This window comes from Cygnus atratus, chromosome 3, assembly GCF_013377495.2.
Source record: "Cygnus atratus isolate AKBS03 ecotype Queensland, Australia chromosome 3, CAtr_DNAZoo_HiC_assembly, whole genome shotgun sequence".
Taxonomy (NCBI): domain Eukaryota; kingdom Metazoa; phylum Chordata; class Aves; order Anseriformes; family Anatidae; genus Cygnus; species Cygnus atratus.
The window spans coordinates 80,772,054-80,788,742 of NC_066364.1; the positions used below are offsets into that span (position 1 = coordinate 80,772,054).

Consider the following 16,689-nt stretch of genomic DNA (forward strand, 5'->3'; position numbering starts at 1 on the left):
GAGTTTCAAGAGCACTCCCTGTCATTTATCTGCCCTGCCTTTCCACTCCGTCTGACACTTATTGCTTCACTGCTGTAGCACAACAGAACTCGTTGACATCCATGAGGGCCTTTTGCAGTCTTGGGGTAAATGAGTGATGTGCTTTGAAGAACAAATATATTAGAGTGATTAAGTGATCATTTGCAACTTTGAGGTTCTTCAGATTCTTTGATTATTTTTGATGCAGTAATTAAATAATGATCTTGCCAAATCATTGTTCTATATAAGATATTCTGCTCCAGTTAATGAACTCAATTGAAGTCATAGTAGAGTCTTCTAAATATTCTGTTAATTTTTATTAAAAGAAATCATAGAGAGAGTTAAACATCTATTTCACCTATTCCAAATATGTCAACTTTGTTGCGCAACTTTAAACAAAGAAAGGGTGACACGGTTTAAAATGAATGTGTAGTTTCTTAGTTATGCTTTATGTTAACATAGAAAAAAAACCAGAAACTGAGAACACATAGATTTGAAAATCTCCAAATACAATATTTTTCCTTTTATAGATTCATAACTTCGACAATTCCTATCTACTTGAATAGGAGTGAATAGGTTGAGTGATCTCCATATCAGTATGGCAAGAATATGGTGTCAGTAATGTATGAAACAAAAACTGTAATTTGATTGCAAGAGAAAAAGATATAATTCAATGACAGTGTAAACATGGTGACATCAGTAAAGATATTGCTGCAAGCTGAAATGGAGACATTTTAACTGAAATGAAATGTGTAGTGAAGGTTTGCTTTCAGGATATCTTTATTACTGTGCATTTGTAGCTCAGATTTAATGCTATTTTAACACAGAGTAGTGTTTTGTTTAGTACAGTATATTTTCAGGTTGGTTGGTTGTGTTTTCTCTCTCTCTTTTTTTTTTTTATAACCATGTATCCAATAAACAAAATAAATTTCTAATGTAACACTAAAGTTTTGAATATATATTGTTCAAAAGTTGGGAAATGTGAACTATGATGTTGATAAAAATGATCCTTGTGACCATGTGGATTATTGTGCTGACTGTAGATATGGAGTAAGATAGTTATGTCATAAAGGCTAATGATATAGCAATCTTTTTCTCTCCCAAGCAATGTTACTGGGGAGAGTCATCAGAACACTAATACTTCTTTCTCTGGATATTAGTGTGAATACAAGAAATAACATTTATGAATAATTGGTATCATTCGTATGTCTTTTCATCTTTTCAGCTGTTATACTGTGAAGCCTATGATAGCTTTTTGCTATCTTGTCTGCAATTTGTTAAAATTTGAATAAGACGCTTTTTTCCTCTTCAGTTATCTTTTTTTTTTTTCCCAAGTTCCAGTTAGATTAATATTATTTCCTTTCCTCTCATCTCACCTCATTAAAAAACATACATTCTAATACCCAAGAAAGAAGTTTGTTATTTACAGCCCATCAAATTAAAACAGCCCTTTTGGCATATGTTTTACCTACCTACATTTTATTTTTGGTATTATTTGTTTAGCACCAACAGTGATGAAGATGAATGGAAGGAGTATTTTTGAATTTATGAAGTAATTGAGTTAAGATAAAGAAGACACAAGCATATGTTTAATAATGTTTAATAAATACCCTACTACAGGAAGTCTACCAGTGTTCTGAAGTCTTGGAAATATTATATCACATTCAAAATAGATGTAGTTTTGAGGAAATTCAGAAACTGCTTACAGACTGTCACTCACTGCATGTGTCTAAGAATGTGGTAGTTAATTCATGAACCTTTTTATCATTTTTAGTGATGATGCTTAGACAGCACTTTCAAATATTTCTATTATATTTTGGTAGTGTTATCAAATAATAGAAAGTTTATAGATGCCTGGTATTGAGGCACATCAGTATTCCTTAACTATGGAAGAATACATAGAAGAAGAAAGCAGAGCTGGTAACAGAGAAATGGCTTTAGAATGGCAAAGAACACTTTTATTATAAAATTCACTTTTAAGATTAACTATAATTATTTTGTTTGCTAATAATTTAGTAAATCCTACATTTTCCTATTACCTTATTCATATATTTAATCATCTGTACTTTAACAAATTCCTTTGCTTTTGCCAAACTTCTGTTTTTGGCCTATGGCTGTTTGTTATTTTATATATATATATATATATGTATAAATAAATAAATACTTGAGTTTCTGCTTTCAGCGCATGACAAAAAAAATTTGTCGTAGCAGCTTGCTGGAGAAAATCTGTAATGTGGGAATACTTGTACATACATTTCTAAGTGGTCAGCTTTTCCCCATATAAATGAAAAGCGCTGAAGAAACAATAGATTAGGTTTTATTATTTGTTTTATTTATTTATTTATGGGGAATTACTTAAAATGTTTCAGTTCATATGAAACATTTTTTACTTCCTGTTGTGATAGTTTTGTGAATGACTGAAAATTCAAGCCATTGACTAATTATTTTGACATGGTTTCTTGAAATTAACTGGCGAGTACAATAAAGTGCAGAAAACCAACCTGCTATCACAGGTAACCATTAACAGTAAGCACACCTTAACAGAAATAGCGATACCTTGACCAGCTAGCAGCTCTATTAATTTAGCATACTTTCTCTGTTATGGGTGATCCACTAAGCATCGGCACTGCCATGTAGCAGGATTCATACTGTTCTGCTTTCCAAGCCAGACTAACATGTATATGTATTAAGGCTGCATAGAGAAAGCTGCAGAGAGGAAGCATTGTCAAGCTGAAGAAAGCAACATTTCTCTTTGGGAGTTATCACCAAAGGAATGATTGCTTTCAGAAGAAATGTATGTGGGTTTTTGTTTTGTTTTGGTCTATGTTGCTACTAGTTACCTAGACAGCCAGATTTCTCATAGGAAATGTCACTCTTCTGACTCTAAGCCATTGGCAACACCTGTTTCTTCTGTTCTTCTGTAGTACCATTACCAGAATTGTGCATACCTACTTTGTTAGTCTGTAGATTATGCAGCTACATCCTTGCTATAAGCATTCTTAAGAACTTACCAAAAAATGTTGTATAATTAAATTAGTATAGCTCTTGGTAGGCTTGTGAATAATAGATCTTACAACGAAAGACAATTTGAAAGATCGTTGGGTCTAAAAGAAAAAAGTAACTATTGGTATGAAATAGTTTTAAATGATAAACACTGATCAACTTTCAGTGGCATCCGAAGCAAATGAAAATATTTTATTGTAGGTATATGAAACCTGTGATATCACAACTTTCTGGTAGTGTGTGTGTGTGCGCGCATATGTGTGTGTGTCTGTTTTGTTTTTGTTGAACTCCCAGGAAGAGGTTTAAACATGAAGGCAAAACTTTCAAACCTTAGCATGGCTAAATATAAAGCAAAGCTGCCATTTTTTTTTTCCTTTTTTGTGCCTCCATCTAGATTTGTCACAGTATTTAAGGAAAAAAGAAAGATACAATTTAACCACAGGAGAGCTAATAGTGTGAAAAAAAAACCCTGATGAATTTTGTTTCCGCAGCACGATATTATCAAAGATTTAAGAAACATATTTGCCAGCCTCGGCGAGAACTCTCTGGTAACAGCATAAATGTCTGTGTTGGTTTGCTTTTCAGTTAAAGGTTTCTTTTTCATTCATTTGAACACACATTTCTCTTTTTCTCTTTTTTCCCTCTTCTTTATTTTCTTTTTATTATTCATACCCTCTATTTAGCAAGCCTTCATTTTTTAAACCTCTTCCATCTTCCAATGTCTTTTTTCTGTAATTTGGATGGAAAGTTTATGGCAGCAAAGCTGTCATTCTGGCTACTTCTGCTGCAGCTGTTCCTGCTTTTAGGTCATACATGTTTTGGGCGTTGTGTTTATGGACATGATACTGATTGTGTCATGTTCCTTTTGAGTAAGCTTTTTACCACGCCATCTGATGGATTCACTGTCATAGGGCTCTATGCAACTTCCATTTTCAACTTATACTGCTTAGTCATCCTCAATTCTCCAGCAAACTTGGATTAATTTTGTGAAAGTTCAAACATATCTGGAATTAACTGTGCCTTTATGTTTGCTCTTTATGCTCTTCTTTATTTTTTCGGTAGTAGTTTAAATTATAAAAAATAAACTTCACCATTGCTCAAGCAGTGCCATGCAGTATTGTTTGTTGCCGCTAGAGAATGCAAAATATAAAAGCACAGTGCATTCTATCAAATATTCCTTCGGTAGGGTGGGCAATTTGTATTGTATTGTAATAAGGAGTTTTGATAAAAATCGAGAGATGCTTCTGTTAGTCTGGTATTCAGCAACAACTTGCAACTCAAGAGCCACATACTGAGCAGTATGAAGTTATGGTCACGCTATAGAAGATTATTAAGAGTGTGAACCGTTGCACAAAAGTGCAAGGTTGGTATATGCAGTATATATATAATGAACATAGACTTTGAACTAACCTAATAATTTACAATTGAAATAACTCTTTTCAGATAAACTACTAAAAGAATGTTAAAGAAAAATATGAAGGGAAGAATATTACTTGAACATGTTAAATATCTGTTCAGTAGCATTGTCTGTATTAAACTGGTCCACGATGTTGCCATAGAGCCCATATACTAAGAGAAAACCAAAAACCTTTGGAGAATTGATAGTAACTGAAGTCCTCATCTTAAATGACTGGAATTTTTGTTCAGGAAAAAGAAATGGAAAAGCAAAAACTTCTGTATCAGCAAGCCAGACTGCATGACCGGGGTGCTGCTGAGATGGTTCTTCAGACAATCAGTGCTAGTAAAGGTAATATCCTGTTGTGTAGATTACATGCTAAAACCTATTTCTGATTATCTTTGAAATGATTGCAATTCTTATTGTGCAAAATCTACAAATGTTTGACAGTAAGGCTTGCTTTCAAAATGCATGCAAAGTTTCAAAAATTATCGACAGCTCATTCAGAGGAATAATAAAGTGTAATAAGTTTAAATGATGCTTTGTCCCTTAGATGACATCTTCCTCTAAAATTTGCTGCTTCCATTATCTCTTCTATGCTTTATTTCTACAGTAGCATTTAAAAGGTTTCCTGTTAGCCAACTTCAGATACTGTAGCTAAATGCTTTAGATTGTTATTTTCATATGAAATAGGACAGAATTGTCTAGACTGGCATGCAGAGGAAATACAGTTATACTTGAAGGCTAACTTAAAATTGTGCACTCAGCCTTAAATCCAGAGTTAGATGATCTTATGAATGAAACAGCATTTGTATTATGATCAGTTATTCCTTCCTGTCTTACCTTTTGTGTGCTGTGTATCCGTTAGTTACCTATGTCTGCAGGCACTCACAAAGATATTAACTCAAGCTAGATACCATGAAAGAAAAATAGTATGTTTTACTCGAGAAACAGGAAGGTCTCTCCTGATAAATTTCCATTTAAGTGATTGCATGGATAAGTTAATAGAACATCCTTATATTAAAGTATGATCTAAAAGTATTTTTAATTATTTTAAGGTGAGATGGGGCCAATGGTTGCAGCTACCCTAAAGCTAGGGATTGCCATCTTAAATGGAGGAAATTCTACAGTTCAACAGGTAAAGTTCATCTATTTTTTACCCGTTCTAGTTACTATAGAACTTCATACCATGGTCCTTATTATTGTAATGAATTACGTAATAAGGCTATTTCTCAAGTGCTATTTATACTCTTAATCTTATCCTCAGAAGAAAACAGTTCACAAAATACCTTGTTTGCTAGGGATATACTTTTTATCTGTACAGATATTTAATGTACAGAACACAAGGCTAAAAGAAATGTTTTGCACCTCAGCTGGAAGGGAGAAACTGTATGTTAAGTTGTTCTATTGGTCCTATTCTGTGAGAGGAAATAATTTCTGGGGAGATTGGCATTGTCCTGTAGCCAGTGGAGCAAAATTGCTGGCCCCAGTTTTCATCAAGAAATTTTTACACAACATAAGTGCTTGGCTTATGCCATAGGCAGTTTTGGTGATAAAAGCAGAGAACTTAAACTTGATTTGCAAATCTACAGTAACTAAATATGGTGAACAGAGTACAATTCTGGTATTCTGACAACATTCTGTACTGTTGAAGAGAAGTGCCTCGTACAGACTACATTCAGCATTTTGTACTATTTGAAGATTCCTGAAATGAAAGGTTTCAGAGCTGCCATTACTACATTGCTGTAGGGTGGTTTGAAGGAATACAGACAACTGGGAATGGATAAGGTCCTCTGTTAAGCAACCACTGAAGCATTTGAGTGCAGCTGAAATAATATTCTTTTCAGAGGCTATGTTTCCAGGAAGTGACCTGAAAGACCACAAATTGTTCAGAAAACTATCTACTTGAACAGTTCTTTGTGATGTCATGATATTAAATGACTTATGAAAAATATATTTGTATATAGTTATTTAATCTGAATTTGTAATGCAACAATTTATTTTTTTTTAAATGATTTTTCAGTCAACTCTAAGAAGAATACAGGAATCAATTACTAGCCAGGTTACAATAATACTAATACTAGTAGTCTAAGTTACATATTTGTAACATAAAAGCATCAGTAATTTAGTTAGAATTCCTGTTTTACAGTTGCCTCATTTCTGTCCCTTTTCTCTGATGTTTTGCTCACCTTTCCAATTTTTCTTTGGGGCATAAGATGAACTTCTCAGTCTTCCTTGGGATGAATAGTGGGGGGAGAGGAAGATGTATGGAAGTGGTTTTGAAAATTCATCATCATTTGGAGTTCTATGCTGCAATCAGTATGTCATTGATGATGGTGGGGGTTCCTCTTCTATCATCTTAAGTCTACTTAGGGTTATGATGATACATTGTCTGCTTTTGTACTTTTTTCTTTTTGGAGGTTACCTATTACCTATTTTTCCCATTCTCTCTCTCTCTTTTTTTTTTTTTTTTCAAAAAGAATTCTACATCATTCTCAAAGTGAATTATTGTAGCATTCCACCTGAGATTGATCACAGGTTGATCACAGATTGATCTTTGACCACTGTGATTTTTTTTTCATATGTGGGACCTATGAAAAAGTATCATCATGTATCTTCATTAAACAAGACGTTCCTCAGAGTTCACTCCACTGAATAACTTCTTGTTATTGTAATCTACTATCAGATAGTGCACACTACACTACAGCTAAAACAAATTTTAAAAAAATACTCCCCTGGCTACTAACATGCTATTGTAGCAAGAATAACCGATCACAAGCTGAGGCCATGTCAAGTCCAGTCTGGTGCTGAAATAGTAGTCAATAGAAATTTGTGGCCTAGTATTGGCAAGATCATATTTATATTAAGCACTAAATTCTGCTGACTGTGTTGACTTTAGTTATTATCTTTTCCATGTTTTAGAAAGGAGTATCCAAATTAGATGTCCTTTTCTCTCAAGGACATGAACTTGATGTTCTGTCAAGGCATGAGCTTTAAATATTCTTTTCATTTTTTTATATTTGGATTTTTCTCAGCAACGCTTTATTATGAAACCTGTAAATATTAGAGATATTTCAAAACACCAATATCAATAGTAATCTAGAATCTATTTAGCATTAAGTAAATTAGAGTAACACATGCTATAAAGATTAATTTTCTGAGTATATAATCTGTGTTTACTGCAGAAAATGCTTGACTACCTCAAGGATAAGAAAGATGTGGGTTTCTTTCAGAGTCTTGCTGGTCTTATGCAGTCCTGTAGGTAAGAAAATATCTGTCCAAATTCATTATTTCGTATTCAGGTTTTCTTCCGCAGGATGTATACTTTTGGAAGGAGCTTTGGAAAACTGCTATGTATCTTTTGCAAACAGCACCAGGGCACTGCAGTTTGCTAGAGTTTGGGTTGGATAGAGGACAAGGTGATGCTTATGGTATGCAAATTTTCATATAACCAATCTACCTTGGTTATTGGAAATGTTTATGGCATTCGCGTCTACTCTGAGATATGCCAGAAAACAACTCCAGAGTTAGGAGCATTCTTCAGGACTGAATTTGTAACTCTGGAGGTATCCTGTAATCCTGCAGAGAGCAGGTTAATGATCAATGTTAGGTAGTCATAAAGATTTTGGGAAAACCCAACTTTGTTAGAAGTATTAATAGTATTTCAGAGTGCAGTGGAATGCATGGTTATGTTTTAATAAACTGAGGAGGTACTGTGACTTGTTTGTCCATTCATGCTTCTTGACAGTTGATCATATGTAAAGTCTTGAAATACAGTGAGTAAACCATATGGTTAAATGATGTATTAATGAACATAAAACATGAGACTAAAGGCTCAGCCTTCTGTTATGTCAATGGTACTATGCTATATCCTTTCTTCATAATACTGACTTTGTCCAAGTTTCACTTTATAATCAGTTAGGTTGGAGTTAATCAAAATTCATATGACTTTTGTAAACTTTTGTGCTTACGAACAAAAGTTATCCGTGGCAAGCTGACATGCTAACCAATGAAAGGCAGAACTATGCAGATTCACAAATAGAAATCTGTAATGGTACATGTTTCTTATATCCAGGTAATTCAGCAAAGATGTCCCTTTGGCTTCTTCAGTTTTTCAGAACATGGAGGGAGAGAGACACTGAATGGAACTAATAACGACATAAGTTCCTTATGGACCTTGCTGCTTAGGATAAACTTGACTATAATATGAAAGCAGTCAATCATGTGGCTTCTTTACGACCCAGAAAATTAGTATTTATATCATAAACACGTACATTCACTTTTTTTGATCAATCGTAAAGAGCTAAATTCTATTGTCATTTGCAGGGCAAAAGCAGATTAAGTCCGTAGCACTGAATTTTCTAATCTTGTAGCAGGCAGGTATATTAAGCCACTAAAAGGTATCTTCTTGACACTAGTATGATTATATACTTAAATGAAATCACAAATATTTCTCTGTCTTTCACAAATTTAAATATTACACGTTTTTCATTAATCACTGCACAAATACAATTTTTCTCATTGCAGTGTTCTTGACCTAAATGCATTTGAACGTCAGAACAAAGCAGAAGGCCTTGGCATGGTGACTGAAGAGGGATCAGGTAATATCAATTTAACAGAAATGATCTGTGAACTTTTCTACATTTTGTAGAAGCAAATCTGAAAGAAACCTTTAAATATATATATAGATGCTGAAGCTAATTGGCTGACCAAAGCCCATGCTTGTCAGTAGTAAATTGCTAGCATGTGTTGAGTTTCAGAAATGTCTCAAAGGAGTCTTACCCAACATTCTGGAGAAGTGAAGACCATACTACATGCAAAATTGAAAGCAGATTCTAGTTACAAACAGCAGTGTTTATGCATGCAAAACATTTCAGAAGTCCCCAGCCAGTTTCAGCATAAAATGAAATTAAAAGCTCCCACCTGATTTCTTAAACTGTCTTGGCTAGAATGAAAACCAGACAATTTAGTTAAGCAATAAGTTAAATATTAGAGGTCAAGAGAACTGTATCTGCTGTTTGGAAAAAAAAGTTTGCTGGGAAAGCTGCTGCTTAGAAATAGTCTTTTTCTGTTTGTCTGTGGTGAAATATTAAAAAAAAAAATCATTTTTGACTTTGAGCCAATTTAGCTTTCTACCTTCTGTGTTGTGAGTTCACTGTCAGTTTCTTTCTTCTGTCTGACAGTAAGTTCTGTGACTCCCTTCCTGTGATTGTCTGGAACTGTTAGGTTCATTCTTATGTGACTGACTGAGCTACCAAACATTTTCTCCACTTATCTTCAATATTTTTTATGGTATATTTTTATGTTTAAATCCTACAGTGACCTAATCTTTTAACATGTTTTTATCTTAAAATCAAGGTAAAAAAGCTTGACTGTGTAATCATCACTGCATTTTGGCACTCATAAGTCATACCTGCAACACTGTGTATCGCATTGGCTGTTGTGCCTGTAGCTCTTTTATGTGGCATATTTCTTGATTATTCAACTGCTTGTCTCAAATCAAAACCACAAACTATTAAATTTGACTGGATTACTTCAAGTCTTATAATATATGCTGTTTCTGTAAAAGTGCTCCCACAGTTTAAATTATAAATCAAATCCTGATAGATTTGTGTGAGTAAACAAAATAAAGTGAACCCATGTGGATAAATTTTGGTCACATGATTGTGGATTGAACACTGATAAAGTTATCTGGCATATAAGATTTTTGCCGTTACTTTGATGTTTTACTGAAAATTATCCTGCACAATGTTTTGCTCTTTTGGACAATATTTGTATTACTAAATATTTAAATCTATTTATAATGCTGAAGTTTAAGATGGACTGTCAAGACAAAGGCTCATTTTTCTTTTAATCAGCTGCCTGTATTTCTAGAAAAGCCAGATCTTGAATGCAGATATAAATAATTCTTTGAACACTGCATAATTAACTCTACTGATGTTAGAGTATTTTTATGCTTCCTCATTTGAGGGATTTTTTTGTTTTGCTGTTTATTTGATCTTTCTCTTTTAGTATAGAACTAATTTTGCCAAAACCGAAACTAAGTATATTTTATGTTTGCAAAAAAAAAATTCTCAACTTTTTTTCCTTTTTTTTTTCCCTGTTTCCTTTTCTGTCAACTAAATGTCCTCCCTTCCTCAGTCATCACTCATGAACGTGGTAATTATTAAAAACAACTGCCTTTTCTTTATTTTTCCTGCTGTTAGCTTTGTGTCAGCACTGTACAGCTCCTGAACACCATTAGATTTTTTGTTCCTGTAAGACTGTTAAACTACTGGTTCTTTACTATTATTATTGTAATTGTGTATTCCAAACTTTTTGGTTTTTGCGTCAACTCTCCCCACTTTGTTCTTCCTCCTTTTCTCAGGATTTGCACAGTAACTGGCACACTAGATGTAAGAGCAGCAAGCTTTTTAAAACTTTTTTCCTTTTTTCTTTTGTTTCCTTTTTTTTCTTTTTCTTTTAGTAAGCCCAGTATTTGCGATGGGTGAATGTTTAAAAAAAAAAAGTTTACCTATACATACATAAAGTTTTGTGCTAGTCCTCCTGTAGTATTTATGTTGTGCATTGAATGTGGCTTTATTGCTGCATTGTTTTGTGCAAACACAGGAAATCAGTGGTGGATCCAGTGAGGATTTGAGGGTGGTTAATGAGGAGAGAACTTTCCACTGGCTAGGTTTATCTAATGTGGCTGGGAGTTTATACCAGAAAGCATGGTGCTTCTCTGATTTATAGGAATCAACGTTTACAGGTAGCTCTTCCTTGCTCTGAAAGCTACTTGAGGTACTAAGGTTCCTATACCTCTACAGTACTCTAAAATCCAATAAGGAAAGTTTTGCTGGAGCAATTGCCATGAGATGTTATTATCACTGTGAGAACTGAAAATTGAAAATACAAAATGTGTATACCATTCCACAGAAACACTTAACCCAAACACAGCAGATGGCTTTTCATTAGCCAAATGTTGAGGTGGATTGGTGGGGGATCTGGATTTTTGTTTGTTTTCTCAGTGGAAATTTTCATTTAGTAGATGTAGAACAGAATTCTACCGTTAGATCATGTGTTTTAGTTCTCTTTGTTACAGACAAGCAGCAGCAATATCAAGATACAGTAATCATACTGTGTCAAATATTTCTTGATGCAAAGGGATAATATTTACTAACAGCACCTTTTGATAGATTAATATCCAGATATTGGAAATTCAAGAAAACAGAACAAAACAAAGCCAAACCAAAAAAAGGTTGTACTTTTTCTTGTTAGTGTTACTTTATTCTTGATATTATACTACCTTCAATAATAATAATAATAATTTTTATATTATGAAGCACACCTTTTTGAATTAATTGAAAAGTAGTTTACATAAGAGTTGGATAGCCACTGGTATTAATCCTGATAGCATTATGAAAGCCCAGCCAGTGTGTCTTTTGGGAAACTCCTGTAGTGAACAGTTTTCAGGTATCCTAGATTTTATGGGATACATGATATCATATGTCTGTTTGCAATCCTATGAATAACCTATGAATATGTAAAATAGTTCCAAGGAAGCAGCAATGATAGATACAGAACTGTTTTTTTCCCATTCCTCTTTTTTAGGGGAGGTACTTACTCTAAGAGTAATTAATTACTCCTCTATGAGGATCATTTTATTGATTCCTGAGCAAATGGCACGATGCAAATAAAATGTGCACTGTGGCCTGTTTCTCATGTCATCCGAATTTGATGCAGAAGCATATTAATAAATAACTGTAAGTGAGTTTATTACCTGTAAGTCTGCAACTATTCTTGCCAAAGATGAAGAAAAGCTGCTGTTGACACTTGTGGGAATGAAGTCAACTTTTCATCAAGGGCAGTGCTGTACAATAAAGGTTGTTTCTGGTCCCACGTCAACATTGGCAATAGGCAGAAGGCCCTGCACTGAGTCAAGACGGATTTGAGATTTATTGCTCTATTCCAACTGTTTCTTTGTGCTGTCCACATTTTAAGCTCCTTTTCCTGATATTCCTCTGACTGGTACTACCTTCCCTTTCCAAACCCTGGAACCCCCACTGGTAAAAACATTGATGGTTCTTTTGCAAACGTGTTTCTTTCTTGTTTTTGTGATGTACTCAATGTTGTTTCTTCTGTACGTATTCTGTTTTGATTGTTCTGTTTCCTTTAAAAAAAAAAAAAAGAAAAAAATAGAGGATTCAAAACAAAAGACACACAGAGATGCTTATTATCTTGTGATGGTTTTTCATTTAACACCCATACTCTGCTATTTCACTGTGGGTCAAAATAATCTTGAAAGTGCAGTGTTTTTCTCTTTTAAAAGATTTGCTTAATTTATCATGTCATGTGAAAAGTTTATGCTTAGATAATCTTATCTTTGCTAGGCAGAGTTTATATCAGTGCTATGCAGACTGGTATTTTGAGATTTTTCGTCTTTTAAGACTTCACAAAAGACTTCATAAAGAACATTGTGCATTTTGAGATGGAATTATTTTTCTTCCAAATTTTTCTTCCATATTTATTTCACAATCACGATGAACCTACTTGCGTGAATATTACTTACAGTTTGAAACTCTCTCCCTTCTACATCATTATGAGATAGCTTGCAGTAAATGCTGTTTTCAGTGAAATGTAGTTAAATACATCAGGCTAATTTTGCAGACAGGAAAAGAAGAATGAGGATAGATCCATGAAGCTCAGCTATAATTCAAGAAAAAACATCCTTCCCCAAAACAGTAATATCCTTCAAATCTTTTAAGTATTGTAATGAAAAGTATTTCTACAATTTTTTAATCTGAAGAACTTGTAAAATAACTAAACTAGATAACTCTCTATAAAAGACATAGTCATAATTATCCCTAATTTATAGCTTGTATTATGTGGAAAGGTGACCAAGTTTCCAAGTGAACAACAAGCCAGCTGATAAAATTAGGAAGATTTTGCATCAAAGTTCTCACTCATTCTGACTTTCAGTTCCATTTTCTGGAAATGCTGTTACTTTACTGTGTTTTGTTCATTTGTTTGTTTGTTCATTTGTTTGTTTAAAGAGAATATTTCTCTCGAAACTTAATGCCCCAGTCTTTCACATTGATTGGATTTGTATTGACATTACTGTTCATACTGCTCTTGGAAAACTATGTCTTCAACAGCCTTAATGTTAGTATATTGGACTATAAAATTCTGAAATTTTAAACTATTTTTAGACTCTCAATTTTAATCTGAATCACTATAAGAAAAAAAGTCAGTTGCATTTAACTGATACTGCATTTGAGAGACATCTTTGAAATAATAACATGGAAATAGAAATTTCAAGAGAGAAGTAGATCTTTTTTTGCCCCTTAGTTGACAGTCTTTGTCATGTGCTACTTAGTCACTTATGGAACTGGGCTCATTGATTTCTTCCTTCAGAGTCCAGGTTTCACACAGGGAAAAGACATTTAAGCAGTAATTGGTAGCTCACTACCATAGTACTAACTGATGGCGAAGATACCATTTTCTTTAGTGAAGTCATAGTTAATACTGGCAAGATATACATCTTTCCTCAATAGGGTTGTTATTTTATGTAATCAAATGCAGCTTAGGAATTTAAACCTCACTTTTTGTTTTGAATTAAACTCATCATTTAACAGTAATTGTGCAATGTTAAAAGATTCAAGAAATCATACTGAGAATGATGATTTAAAAAACAATTTGGACTTTTAAGTACAAGCTGGGGAATGTCTAGGTTATAGTCTTTTAGATGGGTGCTACCAAATTTAACTAAACACCACACATGTTCTATCTTGTGTTACAAACTACAGCATGGTCACACATGCAGAAATAATATAATTTTAACATTTAAACCTACTTTTTAAGCCAGAGTGTGGGGAATTGTTTGTTTGTTTGTTTTATTTCTCCACGGTTGAACATCAGTAGTTAGTTTTCAGCTAGTTTTTTCATACACCAGCAGGAAGTTACTGGTTTACCCAGTAATACTATAAGTATTTTAATTTTTTATAATTTTTAAAAACTAATAATTTTTTATTAGTAAAGCTCTATTTTTATTTTTAATCTTTTAATATTATGTCATTATTTTGTTTCTCCATAAGTTCTCAGAAGGCTTACTTTATTAAAATTTAATTTTAGAATGAAATCTGATCTGATGGTAGTTCTTAAAAGTACTTGTTATTTAACTGACTGAGAGTGGTGTACATGCTTTGTAACAAATAAGTAGAATGAGTGTGCATATCAGGACTATTTTCAGCCATTAATAACATGAAATCCATAAATATGCCTTGTCCTTCACTAACATAGTCACACTTGAGACATTTTTCTAAGTTCAATATAATCCACTGTATCCTACATTGCAGTGGTGTTTTACTCCTTTATATAACTGTATTTGAATCAGTGTTTGCATTTATAGAGGGCACGTAAGCAGCTTGAATTCAGAGAGATGGTTAAGCATCACTTAGTGAGAAAACAAGTGCTTTTCTTATTTGAATCAGATTCTTGAGAAGTGAAGGGCATGCAGTATGCGGAATCCAACCCAGTATTGCCAGGGTCTTGTAATAAGAATAAATTCACTTGTTTTACAATGGGAGTTATTTGCCTTTTGCTTAGCTGCCATCAGAAAAGAGCCTTCTTCATGAAAGAATCATGAATGAATCATGAATGTATGTGTACATCTCTGATATGTAGTGTCAGACAAGTATTTCTGAGTAGAGATAGATTTCAGATATTTTCCATTAGGGATATTACGGATAAATAAACACAAACAAACAACAAAAAAAGAGAGAATTATTAAACTTGGACACATGCACTTTCAAGGAAAAATATATATATTTCATTTGTCATTCAAACTTATTTTCATTTCCTCTACAAGACTTCTGTTCCTCCTTTACATCACAAACACAAGCTATCAGTTTTGCAAAAAACTACACACATAAATCCTTCATGTGTGTAGCCATACCATTTCCATACAGCATGAGCAATGGCAGCATTTTAACTACTATAACGTATGTCTAAGCAAATGTAGGCCAAAATATACATCATGTCAACAGAAGCTAAAGAGCATGGTGTCATGACAACATAAGACATATTGTATACAGTGTGCATACTTGTGAGTACATTATCTATATAAATGTTTGTACTGGCATGAATTTGTATGCACAGCAGCAAAGGTTGTTCTCTTAGATTTTATAGAAAGAAATGGATCTGCACTTCAGTTCTATAGTTTCCAACAGGACACCTGTTGTAGTCAGTAAGTAACATCTGAAAAATAAAATTCTGACAATAACAACATTGTTTTTTGTCAGATTTTGGTCAGCTGTAGAAATTAATAACCAGCATTATTTTAAATCTTAGTATGGCCAAGATGTTTGAAATATTTTTTTTGTGTGTGTTTTGTTTGTTTGTTTTGTTTAATTATTATTTAGTTTATATATAAATATTATTTTCAAAATGATTAGCTCTTTCCACTTATGTGAGATGGTATACTGAACACTATTTGCAGAATTGTCCAATAACTTGCATTCATTTTGTGATTTCTCAGTAGCAGAGCTTAATAAAAGACCCTCCCAAACTCCTCCAATATTAAATAGGACTTTATTTTATTACATTTTTAAATTCCAGTGGGTGTACTAAAAGCCAGAAGATAAGACTTCATCATAGACTAATCTGTGTAATCATTTTAACTTGAGACTTGTTTTCCGTGTTGTTCTGAGAAACGTTAATTGATATGATGGCAGGAAAAAGAGAGGTTTAAAAATATAAAACTATAACTTATGCTGTAGTCTATACAAATGGCTTTTATTCAGTGATAACTTGATATGCAAGAAATACATGGTTGGATCCTTTATGGGCCTGATTTTGCAAGCTGTGGTACCTCACAAATTTTCTCTGTGAGTTGTGATTTAAAAGTATTACCATCTAAGCAGTCAAGCTACATGCATTGCATGTGTGAAGATACAGGCTCCACAAAATATTTGGCTTTCTGGAATGCTTTTTTTTTTTTTTTTTGCAAAAAATAATTATTCACTTCAATCAACAAAGCATGACACCAAGTGTAATTTTAAGCATGCCAAGAGTTCAGTTACTGTTAGAAAAATATAATCTAATCCTGCAGGATATTCTATTTTCTGGATTTTGACCAGCAACATACAAAAGTATCTTGCAGGACTGAACCTGCATATCATTTTGAATTACATACTTTTAAGTGCACAGGCACCTCTTGATATTGTCCCATTGTATTCTTGGGCATATATTGTATGTATATATTAATCAGTGCTGTCAGAAACAGTCATTTC

General features: G+C 33.4%; 1 protein-coding gene across 1 annotated transcript in view; it reads left to right on the forward strand.

Moving 5' to 3' along the window:
• RYR2 (ryanodine receptor 2) overlaps window positions 1-16,689 on the forward strand; it is a 314,450-nt gene that overhangs the window by 264,437 nt on the left and 33,324 nt on the right. Inside the window, exons 81-85 of the mRNA XM_050709825.1 lie at window positions 3,513-3,569; window positions 4,669-4,768; window positions 5,476-5,555; window positions 7,603-7,679; window positions 8,945-9,018. Of these exons, the coding sequence (XP_050565782.1) occupies window positions 3,513-3,569; window positions 4,669-4,768; window positions 5,476-5,555; window positions 7,603-7,679; window positions 8,945-9,018 (388 nt within the window). The remainder of the gene's footprint in view (window positions 1-3,512; window positions 3,570-4,668; window positions 4,769-5,475; window positions 5,556-7,602; window positions 7,680-8,944; window positions 9,019-16,689) is intronic.